Here is a 27295-nt window from a genome sequence, read left to right on the forward strand (position 1 = left end):
ATTTAATAGAAGAGGTGGTCAGAGGAGTCAAGCAATCCAGATTGCAAACTAGCATTTTTAAAATTTTATAAAAAAAAAACAAATAAATGAGAAAGTAAACAATAGGCCACAAGGGCTCAAATCCAACTAGATCTGAATACCAATATAAAAATGAACATAAAAAATGGAAATGGAAAATAAGGACTTAAATTAATTTCAATATTATAAAAGATTGTAAGTTCTCTTTGTCAAATACCTTAGTTGACCTGTTTTTTGAAAAACAAAAACAAAGATATGAAGATCCTAATTTAAACACACACACACACACTCACACACACACACTCACACACATATATCTCCTTACCTTTGTTTGTCTTTTGTTGGCTTCTCTTCTGGCTTCTCTTTCTTTTAGCCGTCTTTCCTACAGAAAGAGAAAGTAAATTAGAGGCATAATTCCTAGATATTAAGTGTAAGCAGCACAGTCTTCAATTTTACTTTGTAAAGCAAACTGAGGGCAATACTTCATATTTCTTTTCAACAAATATTTACAGAATACCTACAATGGACCTGGCATAACAATTCATAATTAATAAATAGAAATCATACATGAGGAATCATGCATCAATTCCATCATTACATACAACATAATTTTTAGTTACTTACAATTCCATTCTCAGAGTAAAAGGAAAAAAATTGAAGCATGTATTGAATAATATACATTATTATTATAATAATGTATAATAATATACATTGGATAATATAATTACATACAGGTTGTAAGTACAATGTCTAATATATGACTGGTGTACAACTAATGCCGGCTACTAGAACAAAAGGAAAGAAAAATACGCTCGTGATTGTTTCCCTTGTCCTCAGGAACATAGTCTGATAATGAATAAAGAAATTCCATATATACCTTGACAAGGCTTATAGAATTCTTTATGATAAAGGGTGGGGGAAGGCTTTGTTCTAAATGGATAATAAATACTAATTAATACCAAAAGGGAGCTTTTAGATGCAGTTTAAATAGTTTCTAATTGCACAACAGATGAAATCTACTAGAAAACAAAAACCGAGGAAACTAGTTTCTAAGGGAAACTATAAAACCTCAAAATCACACGGCTACTAGGCATGTGTCAGATCTCTCATGCCAATCACTGTGTCACCGTTCCTGTGACTAATTACTCTTTTGCTTCTCTGACCTACACACACAACTCTAACTAGCAAGATCACTACAATTATAAAAGAACATTCCAGATTATTTGGAAGCTCTAGAAATCAAAGTCAAAGGAACAAAGCAGGGAGATGAAGAAATAAAAACTCAAAGATTTTGATTTGCATATTATCACGAGTTCACAGTTATAAACAGACTGATCTCAACAATGGTTTCTGTGTGCCAAGTCTATAGTTTTCCTACATGTGCTAGTAAAAACAAAAATAAAAATATTGGAAGAATTTAAAGATATGATTTTAATAACAGAAGAAAACAATTTTTGAAGGTACCCAACCAAAGCACTAGTTCATATGAAATTCTACCCTTGAACAGCATATGGCGACTCGTGTCTGTGAGCTCAGCAGAGATGACTCAGCAGGAGGACAGGAAGTCTAGGCCAGCCTTCCTATACACAGTCATCTCAGAAAAGCACACCCAGCCCACACACACATAAGCACACAGCGGTCACTGACCTGCTTCCTAGTGAGAATACAAGGAATATCAATGTTTCTAGGGGTTTGCAGAGGGAGAAAAGGAAACAGATACAGTTTCTAAACATCTTATACCAGAACTTTTATACAGTTAGTATGAGTTACTAATTCTTTGACCAGCAGCAGACTAAAAGACAACAGAGTGAAGTAAAGTAATATTAAATATTTAAAAATTCCTGCTATTTTTCTAGTTTGCGAGCTGTCTTATCTTGTAGATATAAGTGTTTGTAATTTTGTCTTTTTTCCTCCACAAATAACACGATAATTTAATATTATTTGCTAGCCAAAAAGTATTCCTAACGTAAAGAACATTAAAATAACAATATACTCTACAATATTTAATAACAATCTAAATTGTTTAAGTTTTTTTTGCTTAGCTTAATCTTAAACCTATAGCTACATCAGACATTCAATAACTATAGAGTAAACAAAAACTATTATATTTTCACAAAAATGTTTGTCTATTACATGTTACTATTACCATTATTTTCTTGACAAAAGTAGTAACTCTAAATTATCAGAATATGCTAGGCAATTTGCATATGTCACTTTTAAATAGTGCATCAGGACTTGTGAGCTAAATTCCCTCCCAATTTTATAGGTGAAAAGCTGGGCAATCAATATAATTAGGTCACTTGACTGAAGGCATAAATATAGTGAGTGATGTGCCTAAGATGCTCCTGCATCTGTGAAAACCTGTGTCAGCTCCGGCACATTATGTTCCACACTCCTTCATTATTTACCTTGCGGGGTCATATACATGTCTTCTCTTACCATTATGTACAAATGGTACTGTTTTATTAATAATCAAGTATTTTTATTTCAATGTTATTTTCTCATAATATTTTATGTACTTAATTTTTGTCAGGCCCTTTATTCAAAAGAAACAAGTAATTTACAATTACAATCACACAAATTTTTGCCATAATTATTCAATAATCTGCCTTTCCCTATCTGAAAAATGGACCAGGTGGTGGTGGCATACACCTTTAATCTCAGCTCTTGGGAGGCAGAAGCAGGAAGATCTCTGAGTTCGAGGCCAGTCTGGTCTACAGAGCAAACAAAGCAAGTTCCAGGACAGCCAGGACTACATAGAGAAACCCAGTCTCAAAAAAAAAAAAAAAAAAAAAAAAACTTCAAAGTTGCATTGATGTGTTTGCATGAGAAAAACCCTGATCACTGGGCCTTTGATCAAGCTACATTATCTATAACAGAAAAATATGTATTGTCAGCAAATCTCAAAAATTATTCCATTACTTTTCCTAGATGTTATTCTATTTTATTAATATTTGGGTGCTTTTAATTATGTGTATATGAATGTGTTGGGCTGGAGGGTAGGTGCACGTAGTCAAGGAGCCTACAGAAAGAACCCAGAAGAGGAGTTCTAATCCTTGGGACCTAGAATTTAAGATGACAGTGTGTCACCTGATATGAGCCACTGAAGACGAAACTCGAGTTCTCTACGAGAGTAGGTATGTGTTCTTAGCTGCTGACTCAGCTCACCAACCTCTAAATGGTATTTTAAAGGTCAGGGTGGGGAACACAAAAGTACTTACTATATAAGCTTGGTGGCCTGAGTTCAATTCCCAGAATACACAGAAAGGTGGAAGGACAGAACCTACTCCACAAAACTGTCCTTTGAACTCAGCAAATAGGCCATAGGTGCGTGCTCCCCACCCCATAATGCACTTGTGTGAGCACATACGGGCACGGATAATATAAAAATTGGAAAAAGTTTAGGCTTGTGAGCCATTAAAACTCAATGTACATGCAAACCCAGTATTTCCTTTGACATCTTCCCCTACTGACATCAGATAGAAAAGAGAGATCCACAGAAATGGAAGTGAAGTCATAAGAACAAGACATGAAAGCACGTGCGGGGGCGGGGTGGGGGTGTTGGGTACACATTAAAAAACAATTATCCTTCAATATTTGGGCAAAACAAAGAAAAACAATATAAAATAACGTATGAGAAACTCTGCGGCCTCTGTAGCACTCACACTCCGCTTTCCTCCTATGGAGCTCCTCTATCATAGAGAGCGATTCGCATTCTAGAAAAGGGAAACGGCCTTCAAACTGAAAGCAGGACAGGAATTAGAATTACTGTAATCCAGGACGTGGAAATGGGCACGAGATGTGCCTGTTCCCTTTCCTGTTTCAGGAAAGAACCGGTACTTAAGGGCTTGTGATGACACCAAAGACAAACGGGTAGACCAGGTACAAGTGATACTCAGTTATATTATATTCAATAACGGAGGTCTCCCTTAATTTAATGTAGGTTATATAGTTTAATAAATTCCCTTTTAATATCATTTTTGAGAACATACTGATTCCAAAAACCATTTTATACCATGCAAAAAGAATTTTATCTTTAGTTCTGCCATGCTACAAGTGATTAAGTAAAAGGAAGGCATGAAATTCAATAATAAAAGTAAAATTCACAAGGAGAAGAAAACAGAAAATCGCAATTCAAGGTACAAAATACTCACTTTATAACTTCTATCCCTCTTTGACATCTCAGAAACTTTGGGCCCTCACCTTGCATAAGAAGCGGGAACTATGAAATGTGAATTCGGGCGGCGGTCAGCAAGGCATTCGTGCTTGTTCACTCTCTGTCACATGCAGGGGTTCGAGATTCAGAAAGGAATCTCGTTTTCAGCACATGAAGGGAGCACAAACCATTTGAATGGCTACCAGTCAGCCCCGACAGTTTGGCACAGAACAGAGTAAGGGGTCTCTACTGTCACCTCACTATCACAGTCGCCTCCTTCTTGAGGGTGTGAGGGAGAACCCAGCTCAGTGAGAGGATGTTCAACACACAAGCACACTTTATGATCAGAACACCCATAACTCAGGCACTAAGATCAACAATAAATGGGACTTTAAGAAACTGAAAAGCTTCTATAAGGCAAAGGACACTGTCAATAGGACCAAACAGCAACCTAAAGAATGGGAAAAGATTTTTACCAACTCCACATCCAATAGAGGGCTAATATCCAAAATAAATAAAGAACTCAAGAAACTAGACATTAAAAAACCAAACAATCCAATTAAAAAAACTGGGACACAGATCTAAACAGAATTCTCAACAGAGGAATCTCAAATAGCTGAGAAACACTAAGAAAATGTTTACCTCCTTAGCCATCAGGGAAATGCAAATCAAAACTACTTTGAGATCTTTTTTTTGTTTTGTTTTACTATCCTGGAGCCTATCCTGGAATTAGCTCTCCTAGAGGAGGTTGGCCTTGAACTCACAGAGATCTACCTACCTCTGCCTCCCAAAGAGTGCTGGGATTAAAGGCATGCACCACCATGGCCCACCAGCAGGCAGATCTCTGCGAGTGCAAGGTGAGCCTGGTCTAAAGAACAAGTTCTAGGACAGCTAGGGCTGTTACAGAGAAACCCTGTCTGGAAAAAAACAAAAGCGGAGGGCGGGGGGGGGGGGAGGGAAGAAGTATATTTACACAAGGGAATGTTTCTCAGAGGTTTAAAAAAGAAGACATGAAATTTGCAGGAATGGGAACTAGAAAAATTATCCTGAGTGAGATAACACAGACCCAGAAAGATAAAATATGGCATATAATTCACTTACAAATGGATATTAGTGGCTAGGTAAAAGATAATAAAGCTGTAACCCACAAGAGGATGAGTAAACAGAAGGGCGGGGGGGGGGGGGTCATGACTCTGGAAAGGGAAACAACAGATTCTGCAGGTGGACTGTGGGTGGGGTGGGGTGGTGACAAGAGCAGGAGGGACCAAGTGGGCAGGGAAAAGTGTGCAAAGAGATGGCTGGAACTGGGGAGCACTGGAGGGTGGGGTGAGACCCAGTGTAGTGGAAGTATCCTCGAGTCTATGGAGCCTAGTAAGGACCCTAGGACTGGAGGTGGAGTCTAAACTGGCCATCTTTCAGCCAGGCAAGTTTCCAGTGGTGGAACTTGGTTACATTTGGTTGAGTTGTTAGCCAAGGAGGTCCCATGGAGATCCCTAAACAACCCAGGCTGACACTAAGACAGAAGGTCACTCTCCAAAGAGTGACTGCCGGGTGGGGTCACTGCCATGGGGGACAACTTCTACACATTTCTTTGAAAATAGAGGTCGAGCTGGTCCCTGCATAGAGCCTTCATCCCTACACTCGAATCTTCTTGGCATGAGAAGGTACTCTGCAGGCTACAAAAAGAAAAACCTGGACACTAATGCAGCCACAAAGCCCTCCACCTACAGTATGTCCTGTCTGGAAGATGTGCTGGGGCAACGGTGTCACAGAATTTGTGGGTGTGGCCAATTAATGTTTGTTTTAGCTTCAGACCCACAGAATGAGAGAGCCATGCCCTGCATGCCTTGAGGGCCCAGAGACGTGGCTATCAGTGCCTAGTCCAGTCATCATCAGAATGACTTCCTGTGGCCACACTTGGAGTGGTACAGAGACTCACAATCAGACAGCTTGCAGACAGAGTCGAAACTGGAGGTCTCCATCAAGTCCCTCCCCCTCAGAGATCAAGGAACACAGAGGAGAATATGACCCACTGAATCATCTAAGCTGGACTCATATATGGACTCACAGAGACTGAAGGGGCAAGCAAGGAGCTTGCATGGTTCTACACACCAGGTCCTCTGTGTATATTATGGCTGTTAGCTTGGTGTTTTTGCGAGACTCCTAACAGTGGGAGCGGGTGTATCTCTGCCTGCTTTTGAGACTCTTTTTCTCCTATTGGGTTACCTTGTCCAGTCTCAAGCTTACGCCTTGTCTTACTGTATATTGTCCTGTCCTCAGTAGCTGTCATCCCTTGGCCTGTTCTTTTCTGTGGAGGAAGCGGGGGTGGGGGTGGGGTGGGGGTGGATCTGGGGAAGAGAAAAGGTGGTGGAGAGTTAGGAGGAATGGAGAGAGGGGAAACTGGTTGATGAACTGTATGAGGGAAGAATCTATTTTCAATTTAAAAACAGAAAGAATGTTCAAGAATGGTTAGAAAACTTTATGAAGATAACCCCTGTTCTCTAAGAACAAAAAACCCTATAAATCTGTGCCCCTCTCGGGAGCCCAGAACCAAGGTTCATGAGTGCATACATATTCCGTGGCGCTTTGTCTACACAACATGAAGAGGACAGGACTCTATACAAGTCTGGAACAATAGGAACAAGAGCATGCAAACAAAGCACTCCCTTCATAGTTAATGGCTTAAATCTTTACTGAGCTGCTATAAGCCAGCCCCTATGGTGGGTTCTGGATATAGAGAAATGAGCAAAATAGAAACCTCTGCTCTCTGCTCTTCAACTCCACTCTCCAACTATTCTCCACGCTAACTATCACACAACTACTGCATGGCATTTATAATATTTTTACTCTATAAAACAACAAATAAAAATGGAAGATAAAAATACCTCAAACACTCAGAACTGATGAACTAAAATAGAATTTTCTTTTGTAAATAAGCCTCACTTATGCCTGTTAAATACCAAATGCTTAGTAGTCCCTTGCTCTCATGATGTAATTTCTAACCTTAGAAAAAGTTCTTATAACTATATCAGCAGGCTTGTAGTCTCCAGTATTGCCTAGACTTTTAAACAGCAACAGTCACTGAAAACTAGACTCGAATACTAGTACATATATTGTTATGCAATGATCATTTAGGAAAAAGTACTAGCCTGGGGCCCTAAACTGTATGACTAACTACAATGTCTACTTTATCTTTGAATTTGAGATTAATTATACCTCTCTTTGGAAATATAGCTTCTAGCATTTGTCACTATTGCTTTTCCAAAATCCAAGGCCCACTTCTATCACTTATTACATTTTTATTTTGCTTCAGAACTGCCCTGCTGTGTAAGACAATGTGTCATGGTTTTAGCTAAACAGTTTGAGGTCTAGGTAGTAGCAGGGACCTTAGTAAAGGCTCCATTTGTTAAGAGGTGGAAACCTGTACACATCACTTGACTCTTCTCCCTTCTATGTCTTAATTTTATACTCTAGAAGGAGGCTGGCCCTCTTCTTTCAGAAGTTAATTGTGAGCATGCAATGGCAGGATATATATAAAGCATTAATACAGAGCACAGTTAAGAAACTGCCGCTTGCTACTGTTACTAGTCTTGGTACAATTTCTAAGATGGCTTATTACAGCCTCTCTACTTCTTGTCTTATTACATATGGTTTAAAATGAAGCCACTCAGATTCTATATCAAATCATTTCTGTACCAATGACAAATCAGATTTTCTAAAATGTCCCTTTAATTCTTCCCTATTTGTCTAAAGTTCATAACTAAGTGGAAACAGAGTCAGACATGCGCCACTGTCACACGTGGTCCAGAACCACTTTCTGACGTGACCATCTTCTCTAAATCACAGTCTAAAATGAGTAAAGCTTTCACAGAGAACTCTATGAGAATGAGGCCTTCTTTGAGATCATTTCTCTGTATCACCAGCTGTAACAGCAGAGATCAAGGAAAAAACAAGTAATTTTGCAGAGCTAAAATGGCATCACAGCGTAGAACAAATGTCCAGCCCATTACAGTAAGAACAGCTTTGGCTGGTATCACAAAATCCTTGTCTCTGTGTCAGAGTATAACATTTGCTATATCTGTATTTCTGATGAACATTTCAAGATGTTCTATAGATGTTGACCACAGCTACCAGTAAGTCTCAGAAATTAAACAGTGTTTAAAATTTCAGTGAAGGCTCATAAAATAAAATAGCTAAATAACCTCAACAGTTACAGAAGGCACCAAAAGGCTGGGGTCGCTTATGTTTCTGCACAGAAGCAGCGCTGCTCTCTCAATGACACTATCATACTACAAGTCTTTTACCCATAACAAAAAATTAAAATCATGATACTCATATAAAGTGACATCAATGAATGAATGGATTTTTTAATGTGTGTAAAGAAAACTATTCAACCTTCAAGAAGCAGGACAGTATGCCATTTGTGACAATCTGTCTGTAGACATTATGATGTAGACAATCTGTAGACATTATGATGAGTGAGTTAGGCATGCACAGGAAAACAGTATCACTGGTGTGGAATAAAAAAACTAAACAGAAATATAAAACAGAGCGAGGGAGGTCTCTTAGTCAAAAGACACAAAATTTCATTCAGACATAATAAGTTCTAGGAATCTTTTGCATAGAGTGGTGGCTATGGCAAAAAATAAAGTTCTATATATTCAAAGTAGTAGATAGAAGTAAGAATTCTAAATGTTTACATCACAAAGAATGATAAGTTGAAGGGATTGATATGTTAGCCAAAGTTAATCATTCTGCAATGCATATACATATAACAAATATCACACTGTGCCTCTAAATATGTAGAATTATTCATATCAAAATACAACTGGGGATTGGAGAGATAGTTCAGTTGTTAAGGGCAACTCATGATTTTCCAAAGGACCTCAATTCAGTTACCAGAACCAACACAAAGGCTCACAAACATCTGAAACTCCAGTTCCAGAGAATCCAATGCAGGTTTCTGGCCTCCACCAGCCCTGTACACACATGGTTCACAGACATACATGTAGACAAAGTAGCCTTTCTTTTTAATTTTTAAATACAAATTAAAATATAAAAATATAACAAAACTTAAGTTATAAAAGAATTAAATAAAAGACATTTATATCTCAGTATTCTAAACCCCTTTTTAAAGGATCAATACCTCTGTCACAGACGGAATTTTATAGCTTCCGGTGGTTAGCAGACAAAAGCATGAGTCACAGACAGGTGTACTAGAACAGAGAATGAATACCTGAACCAATGTAAGGACCTGAGACCTACGGAACAATGGCTGAGGTCATTCCAAACATGCACTATGCATTTTCTTAAATTTATTTATTTGTTATTTATTTAATGTGCATGGTTTTTGGCTGAATATATGTGTCGCCATGTGCATGCTTTGTGCAAGCAGAGGCAGCAGGTATTTTGGAAGAGTTACAAATGCTTGTGAGCCACCAAATCAAACTCATTTCTCTGAAAGAGCAGCAAGTGTTCTAAACTGTTGAGCCACCTCTCCAGACCCCAAAAGCACTCATTAATTCCTAAGAGAAAGCACTACTAAATTATTTAGACTAAACTCACTCAAGGAATTATCTTTTAACATGAAATTATCATCCTGAAATATTTTAAACATGCATTTAAAAATTCAGGAACTCATGAAACTCACAAATGACATCTATTTATAAATAACCAAATGCAGAAGCATGTGATCAGTTTCATTGGTGTTTCTTCCTCCCACATAAAATTTTATTCAGTCACACCCCATATTCATGGTGGTTTTTCTTCTCAAATTTTACTCAACCTTTAGTGTTTAACATTCTCATATTTAATAAAAATGAATAAAAATATTTAAAATACATATTTTACTTTCTACTACCTTACTTTAATAGTGGTGCACTAAGAGGTACAGCAGCCTGCACGCTGATGCCAAGCAGCAATACCTGTACTCAAGAGGCTGACACAGAGGGCTAAGGAGCTGAAGGCAACACTGGACTACACTGTAGGTTTGCCTCCAGAACTGGTGAGCCCTCGCCTCCACCAGACAAAGGAACTAAGGTGAGCAGCTACCAGGACAGAAAAACAGTGAGGGCACAGGGTCTGGTCATCTCCATCATCTGATTTCAAGACCATGTGGTTATATCACTCAATCAAAAAGAAAAAAAATGGAAAAAGACATTTTGTTCAATGCAAATGTGTTCACAGCTAACTATCACTCAAACCGTTTTCCTGAGGGCTGAGGATCATGTATTCTCAGTGTTCTACCTGCACATTCTAAAATGTGAGTACATGGATAAATAGTCCAGTTTAAATTTACTCTCTAAAAGTTTTAGCATTGATATTCTATAGACAGCTGTCATACGTGGGAGAAAAGAGAAGGAAAATCTTGTTTTATGTAAATTCTTCACATTTCTTTTATAGTTGATTATAATTTCCAAGTATTAAAGTGTAAAACATTCTTTATACTCAATATAACCCCTAAATAAACACTCAGAGCAGACTTTAAACTAAACTATGGCAAAGAAGCTGTTGATACTCTTAGCACTTCTAAAGATCTTAACAAATAATGTCAAATTTCAATTCTCAAACTGTACTAAAGGAAGCAATCCAAGAAATATTTTTTTCTCTCAATAACACAAATACCCAACCTCAGTTATTACACTTCTATTTGTGTCCCGCTGTCTAAAACGCTTCGGCAACTCATTTCCATACTTGAAGCTATAATCTTCAATATACACTTTTTCTTTGGTTCTGTCAAATGATACTGTAAATCAGATGCATTAAGTCTTTAAAAATCTTAATCATTATAAGAGGAGAGTATGATCTAGACCATTTAACAGTTACAAGGTTAAAAAAAAGAAGCAAAAAAAACTACAAGAATCTTTTTCAAGGTTATATCAGTAATATTCCTATCCAAAGGTATAAGAGGTTTTGAATATAAAATTTAATAATATGGCAAGGATTCTCAAATATTATATTGTACCATTCTGAAGTCATTCACTGCTTTAAAGGCATGCTTCAGAAAGATATTTTAAATGAACATATGCTTTATCTCATTAATTGACTCATTAATCTAGTAGTTAATCCCACTTTAGGGAAATTACATTGTATGACAGAAAAGTAATATCTATGTCACCCCACAAAAATAACAGAAAACTGAACTTTAAGTCACAGAACCTTATACATATAGAAATAGTCTCTTTTGCAAGATATAATCAAGCAATCAGTATGAAAAGAAATTTAGCTAATAAACTAAGTCTAGAAACAATACCAATGTCCTTCGGTGAGTGATTAATGAAACAAGCCCAAGTCCATCCAAACAATAGAGAAATACTCAGTATGAAAAAGATAATAAAGAGGGCTGGAGATGGTTCAATAGTTAAAAACATTTGGTACTCCTTCAGAGGACACAGATTTGGTTTCCAGCCCCAATTGGCAGCTCACAACAGTAACTTAGCTCAAGGGCTCCAGGGTATCTGATGCCCCCTTCTGGCCAATTCAGGAACTACTCATACATGTGGTGTACATACATACATTCAAGCAAATACACACATAAAATAAATATAAATCTTTTAAAGAAAATGTCTTGATATACACCAATTTGGTGAATTTCTAGGAAATAATGTTAAATGCAAAACAACAATCCCAAAAGGCTATATCTGGTTTCACTTATTAAAATATTCTGGGAATAATGAAATCCTAGAAATGGAGAACATGGGATGTCTCTGTAGTACTTCCTACAATTATATGTGAAACGCGAATTTCAATTATACAGTTGAGAGTCGATGGTTTCATTGTTGTGGCACATCACACTGCACATCCACAAACCAGAAGGGCTACAACACAACCATACAATACAGCCTTAAGTAACCACCCTCAACTGTGTGGCCCATGATTAATAAGGACATTACTAATTAGCACACAAACTGTACCTTTAAAACACAGTAACAATATCTGAGTCACATAAACAAAAGCTAATTTCAGTGGCAACTCAGTATTACACAGTCTCCAGAAGAACAAAGGGAACAAATACAGTGCCTAATCAGCCACAAAGAAAGTGTCGGTGAGAACAATGACCAAAGTCATGCTAACAGTGCACTTCCAATGAGTGAGAAGCTAGACATATTAGGGACTCAGCTGTAATTCAAAAGGAAGCTTACCCGATGCTTTGCTTTAATTTTCTTCCTATATTCTTCTTTGTCGAATTTGTCCTCTTCCTGAAGCCTTTCCTTTGCTTTGTCTAAGTTGATACCACCAGTATCATCTTCTTCCTCCATATCTTTTGAAGCAGATTTCTGAATCTGTGGCCACTGCTGGACCAGCTAAAGACAGGAAAAGTTAAGTATAGGGTACAATGGATGGGGTATCTACAGAAACAATCTGCTTTTGAGTATCCATTTAAAATGAGGCATATGGCCCACCTTAACTGCGTTATTTCTTAAACTTTCTCATCAACTTCATAATTAAAGTAAGATGCCATAGAAAAGGCCTTCACAGACCAGGCAATTGAAGGGGAACCTCAGCCAATCACATTCAGTTTTGGGCATGTTCCCCTTGGGCCAAAAGAAACATATAAAACATCCGTGTGCGTTTGTTTTTCCTCTTTGTTTTCCTGCGCACTGCTGAAACCCTGGCTTTGTAAGCTCCCCTTCTTCCCCTTATTAAAGCTGAATATTTTATATTAAAACTAGTCTGGTTAATTCTATTGACCGCTAGCGAACAGGCAATACTGCCATTATACTGTGAGCACATGATTAAAAATGATTTCACACAAGTATTTGTTCAAGGTGATTACTGTATAGAAACACTTCCCAAAAACAGTTGTTAATAGTCTGTCCTCCTGCAAGTCAGCTCAAAACCATCTGCACAGAGCAAAAAACTGGGTGACACTGTATCTCCTTTGGGCTACACCCAGGTACCTAGTATAAGCCTCTAACACAGCTCATCAAAATGTGTTGTTCTACATTCCTATTTCTTTTAGTAAATCTAATATTCTTATGAGTACATATTATATAGTTTTCTCATTCATCCCCAGAGACCATAACAATATGTGCTAATTAAAACTCATCAATGAGTCATGCTTATATCAAGTAATATTACAGAGTGAAATAACTAACTCTAAAGGAGAAAACTGGCTTGGGTTTCAGAGACTGCTCATAATTCCACACAGTAATTTATGGATAAGAACAAAGTGACAAGCAAATGGATCCAAAAGGAGACTTGGCTGAGTGTTCAGACTTTTTCACTAGTTTAGTGTGTCATGCTAAGTAAATTTATTATTCTCTGGACACTTGTGCCCCTTCTAGATTTAAAAAACAGGGGGGGGGGGCAACTCAATAATTTCCTTTGTCTCACACTATAAAGTACAAGCTCTAAACAATTTAGGCAAAGTCGTTCCCTTAACTTAAAAGTTTTAAATTAAAAACTGGTTGCCAGAGCATCTAACTTGAACGTATGCTAAATAATCATCAGACAAACATAAATTTTCAGGTAACCATCTCACAGCTACTCATACATCCTTGGTACTGACACTGTTCTTCAGGTGAGATTTCCATAATCTTATTCTTTTGGCAGCCAATGGCGGTGGCAAAGGAACTGCATGGCAAACTATGTCAGTAATCACTGGGCCCCAACATTGTGAAAGGGATCCATGGTGACGAGATAACACCAATACCCACACATCTCATCCAAGTTGACTCACAGAGGGGAATTAATATAGTCTACCTTTCTGTTGGTTAAACAAATCACAGCCCATCTTTTAGAGGCTCAGAAGTTTCAGTATCATGCATAGCCACAAACAGTTCCTCTTAGTAACAAGTATACATTGCAACATTGTACAATTAACAGATTTATAATCATCTTGGAGTTAATTACTGTAATCTGTGCAGCTGAACCCTGTAGCACAGTAAGCTCATTAGGGTAAGAGCACTAATTTTACAGGGGCTTTGTAAAGGAGAATGACTGCATTCTCCTTTAGCTCACTTCTTGGGTGCACAGTTCTCTACAGTGGTTTTATAACAAATATTTTGCTTCATTTTTATTGGCTTCATCTTCCACTTCTGGCAACGCTGAGTCACACTGCTTGCTACTTGTTATTTTTCAGCTCATTCCTATCCCCCAAATAACAACAAATTCTTTAAATTCCAAAGGAAAAAGGAAAATAAACACTGTGGATAGAGGCTATTTCAGCAACATTGCCATGATGATGAAATAGATGGTGTGATTCTTTAATCAATATGAAAAGATCATATTTTACTGTAGTAACAGATTATTAAGAATTATTCTGAGTTTAATACATGTTAGGTTCTATGCCCCATGCTAGGAATCCAACAGCAAACAAAATACCTTTCTTTGTAGATAAGTACAAAAGAAAGTTAAGATCATCAAATAAGACTGTGAGGTTATATAGTAACAACAACAACAACAACAACAATAATAATAATAACAATAATAACAATAATAATAATAATAATATTTCCAGAAAGGAAGAGGGGAGGGAGGTAGGCGAAAAGCAATGAGATTTTAACAGTACTGTGTGATATTTTAGAATGGTCAGGAAACTTGTGCTGGTGAGAATGGGGTCATGAAATGAAATTCTAAAGACCTTGCTATGCCAGGAATTAGTTTTCATCCTTTGGGTAATTTACTTGATGTCCTAGGTTTACTTGACCATTTGAAGACAATACAGTAATTCTTAAAATAATGACCTCTTTGAGAATAACAAAGATGTATACATTTAGAATCTGGCACAGATAAAGGAAATATGAGACAGAGGCACCTACATCTGAAATCTAAGTAGAAGGCAGAGAATTCCCTCTATGGGCCAGCCCTGCAATGAACATGCACACACAGCATATCTAACTGAGGAAGTGCAAATCGGGCAGTTTACAGAGTCATGCTAAGATGAGAGCATCTAAGTAGCTGTGTTAGTATTCTTGTGCTTCTTCCCAGGAAACACTCTGATGAATATTCATAAGAAAATCTGCCCTATAAAGAATGGGATTTAACAGCATCTCACTGCTGGTACCATCAGGAAGGACTTCAGTTTACTGCATACGAAAATCCTTGCCCACACTGCACAGCTGATGAAAGGCCTACAGGAAGAGGGAAAAGAGTGGCCAGCATGCTCTGGAGACTTTTTTTTTTTTCCAAATAATAAATGGCCAGTCAGCAGAAAAGCCAAGCTCCATAATCCCTAAGACACAGTTCAGAAATAACACATTTACAGAATCTTACCTCCCCTTCATCAGTAAATGTTATTTTCTTATTCACTTTAAAATTTCTCTTCATTACTTTTTTTGCTTCTGCAACTTTGGTTAATTTTTTCTTGACACTGGATTTAGAAGGTTCCTTTTTCTGCTTAAGGAAGAAAAAAAGGATTTAGAAAAGTGGTTGCAATATAGCAATAAATTTTCCAAACATGACTATACTCATTATATTCTCATTGGTAATCACAAGCACCTAAAACACTGTCCAGAAACTGAACTACTGGCATTTTAACTAACAGCTCCCTCAAGACTAATGGGGCTTCACATGTGAACAAGACAGGCACTTGGTAAAACCTTTCATTTTGCTCTATTGCTAAAACTGTGCTATTTAAAATGCTGAAGCACCAGAAACAACAGGATAAAGCAAGAAAGAGTCGTAAGATGAAGCTGTCCTAAGTAAAGTAAAGCATAAAATATTACTAAATTAACAAATTTAAATTTAAATGTCTAGACTAGAAATATATAAACTTGGAGCAAAATGACTAATACAGTGTTTACAATTCAATATTCTTCTATCAGCTATAAGGGGCTGGAGAGATGGCTCAGCAGTAAAGAGCACTGGCTGCTCTTCCAGAGGACCTGGGTTCAAATCCCAGCACCCATATAGCATCTCAAACTGTCTGCAATTCCAGTTCAAAGGAATCAAACAACCCTCATACAGAAACATATACAGGTAAAACACCAATGTACATAAATTTAAAAAATAATTTATGCTATGAATGCGGGAAAATATCCTATGACAAATTGAGTCCAAAGACAAAATGAATTAATAGTACTTTAACAGACCACCATAGCATCATACTAAAAATTCAGCACTACTGCTTACTTATACTAGTGAACACTGAGTAAGTCACCGAGGAAAGGATGTGAAAGACCATGGCCTTCTGTGATGAGCAACAGTAAATAAATCATGCTTTTGAAATGTTGGGTGATTCTCCAGTAGTAGCAACTGCAATACTTGACTAATACAGTGCAGCCTCCATTACAGGAATAGACAGAAAAGAAGTCTTTGATGTCAGACTAGAGTTTGCTCAGCAGTTAAGAATGAAATCTGCTCTTTTACAGGACCAGAGTTCAGTTCCAACGCCTACGTTAGGAGGCTCACAACTGTTTCTAACTTCAGCTCCACGGGACTGAAGCCTTTGAACTCCAAGAGCACCAGCACATAATTGTACATACACACACATTCATAGAGTTTAAAACAGTAAAAAGAATTTAAATAAGTCTTTGACATAGTAGTCAAGAAAATTTGTGGTCAACTCTGCAAGTATGGACCATGTGAAGATTAACTATCCTCTATAAATTGGGGATGCTAATATCCTATTACTTCCTCACAGATTGTGCGAAGGTTAAGCAATAACTAAAAGTAAACATGCTGTGTAATAAGTTCATGTCAATTTGATACAGGATTATTTCAGTTACTAGACTGTGGGCTTCTTAGCTTTCACTTCTGTACTACAGTGAAGCACTCAGCAAAGGAAAAAAGAGGTATAAAATAAGAATCATCAGGTTTTGGGAAGATGCACAACTATGACATTATGATAATATACTTAAGTAGATACCGTCAATGTTGAATAAATTAAAATTAAACACCCTAAACTAAAAACAACCAACTTATTAAGACAGTTTAAAATACATTATTAATATATTTTTAGGTATTTTTTCATGTTTTTATTATCTTGGATAGTTTTATGACAACTTCACACAATCTACAATCATCTGAGAGGAGTCTTTCAATTGAGAAAATCCCTCCATAAGACTGAAGGTATTTTTTCATGTTTTCATTATCTTGGATAGTTTTATGACAACTTCACACAATCTACAATCATCTGAGAAGAGTCTTTCAATTGAGAAAATCCCTCCACAAGACTGACCTATAGACAAGTCTGTGGCACATTTTGTTGATTCAAAATTGAAGTGTGAGGGTCAAGGTCACTGTGGGTGATGCCACCACTGGGCTGATGATACTGGGTGCTATAGGAAAGCAGGATGGGCAAGCCATGTGCAACCCAGCAAGCAATGTTCCTCCATGGCCTCTGCAACAGTTCTGCTTCTAGATTCCTGCCTTTAGCTCCTGCCCTGCCTTCCCTGGACTACAGGGTATAAGATGAAATAAACTCTTTCCTCCCCATGTTGTTTTTGTTGTTTACAGCAAAAGAATCCTAGCTAAGTTAATGTAAATCAGATAATGCATACAATAAAATTATGATTTAAGTACAAGCAAGTTGACACTGTTGCTTCTGTTATATGTGTACTGCTAATAACACTTTATATTTCTTATTCTTGATTTGTGCAATCTATAGTATTTAATTATATTACTTCTCTCACAAAAAGTCAATTTATGTTTAGTAAACATTTATGTTTATGTTTACTAACATTTAATTCATATATGGCTTATGAGAAGATTTGCTTATCAGATAGATATTAAGATTTATACTACAATCTACCAAACAAGATTTCTATGAAAAGATTTTTCAAATTATTTTTTTCTTAGGGACAAACACTATTCTCCAGCCCTTCCTGTAACTCTGTGGACATTTATTAACTGGTGGCATGAAGGCTTTAACTACTGTGCTTACTCCTCCCACTCTCTACCACTACCTCTAAAATAAATCTGTATCTTCTCTGTAAATATTATCATCCTCATTTCCTCTCTTCAGGGAGTGACAAGATGGAAGAAAAACTAAACTGAAAGACACTAAAGCAGTGGCAACCTGTTTACCCAGATAAGGTGCGTGTAAAACCGCTACAAACACAGGGAATGATTAAGTCCCTCTTCCTTCAGCCTACTCAGAATTCCCACACACTTTTCTTCACAACGCTTTGTCAGAGGTCTCTTCCGACTATCACTAGGATCTGCAACTTCAATATTAGCTTCTATTAGATCTTTGTAGCTTTATGGTGAGAGATTTCTGGATTGCCCTATTTTCTACAATCAACTTTCTTGTAATGATAGAAAAACTCAGAAAGATCAGCTGATATAATTATTGTATCAACATATAACCATATTAATAAACAAAAAGTATTAGGAAGTAGTATGAACAACCTTCCAGGGTGATGGTATTTTCTTTCCACTACTTTGATAAAAGTTTAAGCTACACAAGGATATAGTTGAGAAAAACTATCAAATGTTTGCAATTCTAATTTGTCATTTCCTTGTATGGTATGAGAATTTAGTCATCTAAAGATACTGTCAACAAATATTGAAAACCAGCTAATACTATGCAGTCTGAAACATACGGAAAAATGTAATGACATTGGGAATGTACTCAAAAATGTGTTCAATAGACGGCAACATGATAAAGGAAATACTGTAGATGGTTTATCAGGTGACGGGTATATTTGTATCCAATAATATAGTTGCAACTTCTCTGAATATTTAAAAAATACTCTTAGTAAAATACAAGAATCCAGTCCTTATGAACAGAAAGAGAACATCAGAGCACACATTCCTAATGCCAAAAACAGACAGAATGGAATAAAGTCATGGATATCCACCGTTTCTGCTACCACTCAAGATCATTTCTACCCTTAAATACCCAATTGACTGTGCTCTGTGCAATCCTGAACTGGCTCATTCTCATAGTACTTTGCAGCTGGTTGCCATATGCAGGACCTGGATTTTTCTAGAACAGTTTTCTAGGGTGCTTCGTATTCTGCCTTCCTGTTAAAATGCATGTATCTGTTCCCCACTATATCCCTAAGACAAAAACACTAAAGTGATAAAATTTTCAAGATGTTTTACTCATAGATAAAATTATAAAACCAGTGATATTTTGTTTTATAAATCCAATTTATAAACCTGCCACTTTTGATAAACTTTTTCATATTAGAAGGCAAGAAGCAACTTAGAGGAAGAGAACCTGGTACATTTTTGCTTTACAGATGATACTGATTGATCTTACTTCTAACTTAGTTAAAATTGGCTAGATCACATTTCGGTTGTTGCCCACAACTTTTAAAATCCTTCTCGAACGGACAGAAGTACAACAAACACCAAATTTGTGCAATCAAACTTGGAAGTTTATGTTTTTTTCTTGAGTTCACTATTCTACTGATATAAAGTAAATTCCAGTAAAATTCATTATAGGAATATTTAGTCTACATCATAAACACTAATGCCTAGAATCTTCTTCAGGGACATGCATATGGTTTTCAATAGCGAATTCACCAAAAAGAGAAAACATGTTGGCCAGGATATGTTTTTTTTTTTCTATTTTCGTTGTATATATGACAGTATTATGTCAATGGAAAATATTCTTTTTACAAAAGGGAGGAAATACATGTCATCTCCAAATAAATACGCAAATGGCATTGACCAAAATCCCAATCTAAATGAATTTTTCAAGATCTACTATTGCCCTTAAAAGATCTTAATACCAAAAAAAAAAAAAATAAATGAATAAATAAATAAAGATACGTTGACTTTTCTTATGTCATTCAAGGAAAGGACAACAGTAACTAAAGACAGGAAAACCTAACTGGTTTCCAACACAACTAAAAGTCAAGAGACAGCACACAAGAACAAAATAGACTTAAGACAGTTACAGGGATAAAAGGAGACAAGCAGAAAACAAAATCACAAGAAAAGATGGAACAAGGGAGAAGAGAAAAGAAGCTCTGTGAAAACAAAGCCCTCTCCTGACTAAATGTGTGCTGCCTCTACTCAGACTGGCTAGGACTTCACCCCGACAGACTCCCAAACTGTTGGTTCAAGTTCAAGAAAAGAAATTAGGACAGGAGTGGAAAAATGAAAATGTCTTAAGCAGATATTAACAGGATGCAAAATAATTACCATCCACCTCCCAAAATACATTCTCAATAAGCAATATTTGAGATACAATTCTAAAAGTACTAAATCAAAAAAGAGGAATAGTGTAACACAAATGAGCCCAATGATCATGACTGTTGACAATTTGTTCTAGACTATTTCTTTCCCAAATTCTTCAATTATTTAAGTCATTTAGTAGTCTGACAGATTTGGCCGACTCATTAATAAATAAAAATATTAAATAACAATATTCCTAATGAAAAACTTATCTGAAACCAATTTTGAAGACATTCAAGCTTAATCAAACAAGATGAACTGGTAGAAAATCTATCAAAGTGAAATTAACTCTTTACTAATATACTGAGATACCTCAAGCTACACTATGAAACTCATACTTTGATTAATTCCAAATCTATGATGACAGATATCAAAACTTCCTAATAAGGACTACAAACTAAATGCAATCCTAGCACTTGAGAGACTACTCACAATCATGGATATTACGCTAATGTGGGCTACTGAGTAATACAATCTTAAACTAACACATAATAACTTGATTGGGATACTCCTGACTGCTATTTGAGCACCTTACTAGACTATAGCATACCGTAAATGGCAGAATTCAACCTTCCTTGGAATGACTCACCCACTATAGGATAATGAGTGAACTGTCTCTCATTCAAAGCTGCACCTTGATAAATGTTAAAATGAGCTCTCTCTCCCTCACTCAAATACAGAGGCAAGCACATGGGGGAGGGCACAGAAAGGAGGAACTGTGAATGTGTATGAATGTATCAATCAGCTTCCACAATCTCATTCCCTTATCATCTTATCATCTCATGCCATTTACTTTGAAGGTGGCTACTGAACACTGCTGTCCAAGACAAAATGATTTAAAAAAAAAAAAAGCAGCATTTCCCTGTGGTTTAAAAAAAATTTTTTTCTATTACCTACAAGGTTTTCTTTTTTCATTTCGGTATTCAAGACTTCAAGAGTCAAATTCTGACCCATACTTAAGACTGATATATAAAAACAATGTGACCTGCGTTTTATATAATCTGCCAATCATTTCTGTTCTGTCTATACTGTACATGTCCTGACAGGCTCTAATAGAAAATATTAACTATATTTTAAAGCCAATTCAAATTCATTTTGAAATAGAAAAGGAAAACTATGAATTAAAACAAAAATAAAGTTATATATTCAATAGATCTTCTCTACTATATTTTATTAGCTTTTCATTATTGTAACAAATATATAAAATTAACTTTTAAAAGAGCTAAGTTTTATCATGTCTTACAGTTTTGACAGAGTCAGTCCATAAGCAATTATCTTTGTTATTTTGGGACAGAGTAAGGCTCAAATCTAAAAGACATGAAAGAGGAGGAAGCTTCGCTAGAGATTCAGGTAGAAGAAACAGAAGTGAAAAGAAATAAGTTTGTTCTACACACACACACACACACACACACACACAGAGGTGGAATGTGATAAACCAAATCATGCACACAAGCAGAGATTACCTAAGACCTTAAAACATGCTGGAGGGCTGAGTTCCACCCGGAATATAACACAAAATACAAGACTGGAGTAGGGTGACAATTACTTTTTTAAGCTGCTGGAGACCAGGTTTTTCAGCAGCCAAGAGTGGTAAACAGAAAACTAACCAGAAATTATTCTATAGGCCTATATACATGCTGAGAGAGGTATGAACTGGGGTAGGAAGAGAAAAAGAATATTGTTCAGATCCATTCTGAAGGAAGAGTAGGCTACCTCCCTAAAGAGAGGAGTTCAGTAAAAGGACTACTCAAACACCATGCACGTTTCTGCCCTCGGTTACTGCAGAAATGTTTTAAACATGCAAGAGATAACAACTGAATAGTTACAATTTAGGAAGCCAGAAGGGTTTAGGACATACATTTAGATGCATTATCCTAGTCTTTAAAGCAAAGAACTCACTGGATTAGCCTACGGAGTATATGTAAGCAGAGAATGAAGCAGAAGGCAAAGCCTTGGGTACTCCATCAATTACACAAGGACATAGATGAACCAAGGAATATAAGCCAAAAGAAATGACTAGTAGAGTCAGGAACCAAACCAAAAGCTGGAGCAAAAACTAAGCAACAAAGTGATGCCTTTAGAAAATGCTGCTGAGGCATTAGTTACCACAGTACTAGTACATCAGTAGGAGTGATCGTTGGTTTCAGGAATATACACAAAGTAGCAGGCACACAAGAAAGTTTTATTTCCCAAAAGTAATATGAAGTTAGGAGTAAAAATTGTAAACATAGTTAATTCTTCCAAATAATTTTCTTCCTTATACCCTATCACACTGACGGCTCGGAACTGAGACGTACATTGGTACTGGGGTTCAGCCATATCAAGAGCTACTTTTTAATTTTTCAAACTCTAGGTTGAATATAATTGCCAGGGATTTTTTATTTCCCAGAAAATAGTGATTATTAAAAATTCCTCATAAAATCATTTTAGTTATTGAGGGAAGGGAATTTCAAAAGCATCATAATAAAACTTACCTGAGTAAATTATGTATTTCTACGGATATAATGGGATATAATATATATTAACACAAAAGTCTTTCATAATCTTATTTAAATTTTCAAAAGTTAAAATAAATGAAGGAAAAATACCACGTGCAATCTGTGACTTAGTGTACTGTGGAGGAGGAGTGGGAATGGCTGTACACAGAGAGAAGGCACAGAAGTACACATCAGACAGGAACGTTCAGGTATGTGGGAGGATCGTGGTTTGTATTTCATTTCTTGCATCTTCCCTTTTATTTTGAATTTCAGCAAATAATAACGAAAATTCCTAGTCACAATACAATAAGGTTTATTTCTGAAAAAAGTTTCTAAACAACAAAATTCCTAGCTCGGCGGTGGTGGTGCACACCTTTAACCCAGCACTCACTCAGGAGGCAGAGGCAGGAGGATCTCTGTGAGTTCCAGGCCAGCCTGGTTTACAGAGAGAGTTCCAGGACAGTTAGGACTGTTACACAGAGAAACCGTTTCGAAAAACAACAAAAAGCAAGCAAACAGGGGGCTGGAGAGATGGCTCAGAAGTTAAGAGCACTGGCTGCTCTTCCAGAGGTCCTGAGTTCAATCCCCAGCAACCACATGGTGGCTCACAACCATCTGTAATGAGATCTGGCGCCCTCCTCTGGTGTGCGGTCATACATCAAGGCAGAATGTATACATAATAAATAAATAAATCTTTTAAAAAAAGCAAGCAAACAAACAAAATTCCACCTATCCTAGGCTAACCCTAACATCACTAAAGTCCCTTCTGTTTCCTCATCAATACAGGATGGTAAAAGACATGTACTTTGCTCTGAAACATGGCATCATGAAGCTGTTTGTCCCTTGGGGCTTATAATTTACCAAACTGTATGATCAAGATATTAAAGTAAACAAGATGAGCACATTATATAATCATTAATTGATTATATTCATTTCTACAACAAATTCACTGACTGCATTACATTTTTCCCCTTCATGGTCATTAAGAGATTCCAAGAGATCATTTCTTCTTTTAACATTGAGTTTGAAGAATCATGTCAAATTTTATGAGAAGCTTTTTGTACCTCAATATTAAAAAAATTAAGTTTCAAGATTATTATTTTTTTTTTTTTTGGTTTTTCAAGACAGGGTTTCCCTGTAGTTTCTAGAGCCTGTCCTGGAACTAGCTCTTGTAGACCAGGCTGGCCTCGAACTCAGAGATCCGCCTGCCTCTGTCTCCCGAGTGCTGGGATTAAAGGCGTGCGCCACCACCGCCCAGCAAGTTTCAAGATTTTATGAGTTAGAAAATTTGATGCTATATTGATACTTATCAAAATAACTTAAAATTCTTATGTTCATTGTTCTTTGGTAATTTTCGATGCATTAAAAAGATGCGCGTCATGATGTGATGACATGTCCTAAACTACTAGAAATATGTACTCTTAAATTTATTCATTATCACAAAAATGCATAAAATTTTGATTGTTTGCTGTTTTTAAAAGCATATTTTATGCATTTTAAGTCAGTTTTATGAATTATAAAATCTATTTATAAACAATAAATGGTTATATTTTTATGAGTACTATTTTACTGTTACAATTTAGATATTACCAATTTGTATTTTTTAAAATATGCTACAATGCACTTAGTGGATAGATTTTTGAAGAGCACAAACAGCAGAGTAATATCTAAGACTACCAAATTATCACTATGTTGATTATAACATAAATGTACTTATAAATCAATGCAGGTAATGAGCTGATACATCTATTATTTCACCAAAAAAAATCTATGAAATACTAATATTCTCCTTCAAGTGCAACTTTCTGAGACATACAACTCTATTTTAAAAGGAATATTCAGAAAAAACAACAGCCAACTGAAAGTAAAGATAGCATATTTGTGAAATGTAAATGATACCAATTACAGGAGAGTTTGCTGGTACACCATGGCAAAAATTAAGCTTATTTCAAAAGCATACTAGCAGTGCAAAGGCATAGTAGCAGTGTGTAATGATTTAACAAACCCTGGAAAATAACTAGATCTGTCTTAAAGTCTTAGTTATTGATTTTCTTGCCTATTCCACAAATAGTGTCTAGTATATTAGGCAAAGTCTACAGGCAACAGCCATAGGAAAATTAATGAGCAAGCTGGTTGTGGACCATTAAAGCAAAAAAAGAAGAACAGGAATATAGCAGCACGCTTACACATAAGAAACATTAGGATAAAACAGTCATTTCTATAGTTAAAGTACATCAACAAACATGAAGCTCTTTCCATTTAAGAACAAGTCAGGAATGCAACTAGCGAGTTTAAGTCGTTTTTTAATTGGGAGACTAGCATTAAACATGAGGAAATCAAAGAGATGAAACTATTCCATGGAAAGAAAACGTAGTGCCTTCACAAACAAGTCTAAAAAACAAAAAATTATGTTATTGTGAAATCTAAAAATATAACACTGCTAAGAACAAGTAAATATGGAAACTATCTTCTTCCAAAACTATTCTTTAAATGAAACTTATATTTAAACTAGAAATATATCTTTGATGTCTATATTATGCTTGCTACTTTCAGCAAAAGTAACTACAATATAATAGTTTTGCAAAAAATTATAGTAAGTTTTATGATATTTATTTCTTAAGGAAGGGTTTTACAATATTCATAGTGAAATAATTTTATTATTACTATTCTTTTCTTAATTAACATTTTTTCACTTATTTTACATACTGACCATAGTTTCACCTCCCTCCTCTCCTCTCAGCCACCCACTTCCCATCTACCCCTTCCACATCCACTCCTCCTCAGTCTCCACTCACAAAGTGGCAGGCCTCCCATGGGCTTGGACAAAGCATGACACATCAGGCTGAGGCAGGACCGAGCTCACAACATTTTAATGAATACAATCTGGGAGCAGGTGGGACTGACTGCCACAGGCATAGGTCTCCCGTTAGAGAGCAGGTACAATGCCAGGAGATCTCCTCCATCAGCTTGTGTAAAGTCCAGTTAAAATAGAAGCATGCTTCAACATACTGTACAGCTTGGTCCTGACATAAAAACAATTCATATGCAATAAAATATGTCACTTTAAATTACTAGAGGTTTATTTATATCTTGTCTATAGCAAGAAGAGCCAAAGGTGACACCTCAATAACTTTGCCTCTTATTAGTAAGCTTGTGTCATCACCTTACCTTCCATGTGAGCACAGCTAATAACTTTATTCTCTTCAATGCAATATGTCAATAATTACAAGACATCACTAATTATATAACTAAAGTGATACGTTTCATTCTTGTGGTTGTATTATGCCATGTAGAACTCTATTTGACTAGCATGTGAGAGATACAGAATCCCCTACAGACTTAATATCATCAGCCATGTTAGAGTAATTCATATGTCAAAAGCCAATCTTTAGCAGCTAAAGGTAGTATCTTGGAACAATAAAAAGACTATTACATACTGGGATGTTAAAACAACAGAAAGTTAATTTGCACATATCTAGGGTAATAAATATGAGCCTGGGATGGAGAAACGTATCAGCTGTTAAAAAGCTAGGCTCACACAACAAAATTAAAAGAATTATGAGAGCAAGGTTATGAGAAATGCAATTCCTTGTGAGGATCCTCAGTGTTCTTTGTAGACAGAGCTTTCTTGTTATATATCTAATATGGACATTCAGTCCACAATATGTAGCCTGCAGCCACCAGCCAGTAAAATGTTCAGTTTTACTGATGCTAAACAGTACCAAAAGTCCATTCTAGGCTAATTGAGCCCCCAAATGAAAAAGTAAGCTGGCAAATGCTTGATAGCAAGTTCCTCAAAAGATCGTGAGTAGAAGATCCAGCTAACCCATGCTCAAATGTCTGGCCACAGAAAACATGAAATGTTAAACATGCTGCTTTAATTATTCCATTTTATTCATCTATTTATTGTGTGAGTGTTGAGGGGGAGAGGGAGGGAGAGAAAGGGAGAAAGGGACAGAGAATGAGAGGGCGACTGTATGCGTGTATAGGTGTCTGCCTGCATTAAAGGGGGGAAGAAGGAGGAAGAGTACGTGCACATACAGAGGGGGGAGTGCATACGTGTGGCTGCACGTGCACTGCCCATCAGGATGCATGTGCAGAGGGCAAATGGCTACTACTTGTAGGAGGCAGTTTTCCCTTCCACCGTGTAGGTCACAAGGATGAAACACAGCTCATCAGGGTGACTGCAAATGGTTTTAACTGCTGAGACATTTATCAGGCTCTAAACATGTTATTAATGCTAAGTTTGTGATGATAATATAAAGCACAATATGAAACTAATATATATCTTTAAATAATTCTCTAGTTCAATCCTAATTTCTTTTATATATTTGGACTAATATAATATGTAATACCCTCCAAGTTAACTATAATGGACAGATATTTATGGTCCATTTATATTTTAGTCACAAATCTTAAAACCAAGCAAAAATAAAAACAGAGCCACCATAAACTACCTTCAAAACAAAGACACCACGAGTGTAATGTTCTACAAAGGACTAAGGTATAAGACCTAAACATCAGAGGAATAAGAAGAGCTCACATAACCCTCACTAACTGGAAAAAG

The 27295-nt window shown here is 36.4% G+C and overlaps 1 protein-coding gene across 2 annotated transcripts in view; it reads right to left on the reverse strand.

The window, feature by feature from the left end:
• Window positions 1-27295, reverse strand: part of Ddx10 (DEAD-box helicase 10) — a 150877-nt gene that overhangs the window by 47082 nt on the left and 76500 nt on the right. The window contains exons 14-16 of one of the 2 annotated variants that reach the window (XM_038322666.1): window positions 15392-15511; window positions 12316-12477; window positions 344-400 (exon numbers count right to left, since the gene is read on the reverse strand). In XM_038322666.1, the coding sequence (XP_038178594.1) occupies window positions 344-400; window positions 12316-12477; window positions 15392-15511 (339 nt within the window). Of the gene's footprint in view, window positions 1-343; window positions 401-12315; window positions 12478-15391; window positions 15515-27295 lie in introns of both variants that reach the window. The other variant, XM_038322665.1, reaches the window with a different exon arrangement.

The sequence above is a fragment of the Arvicola amphibius genome, chromosome 3 (genome assembly GCF_903992535.2).
Source record: "Arvicola amphibius chromosome 3, mArvAmp1.2, whole genome shotgun sequence".
Lineage (NCBI taxonomy): Eukaryota > Metazoa > Chordata > Mammalia > Rodentia > Cricetidae > Arvicola > Arvicola amphibius.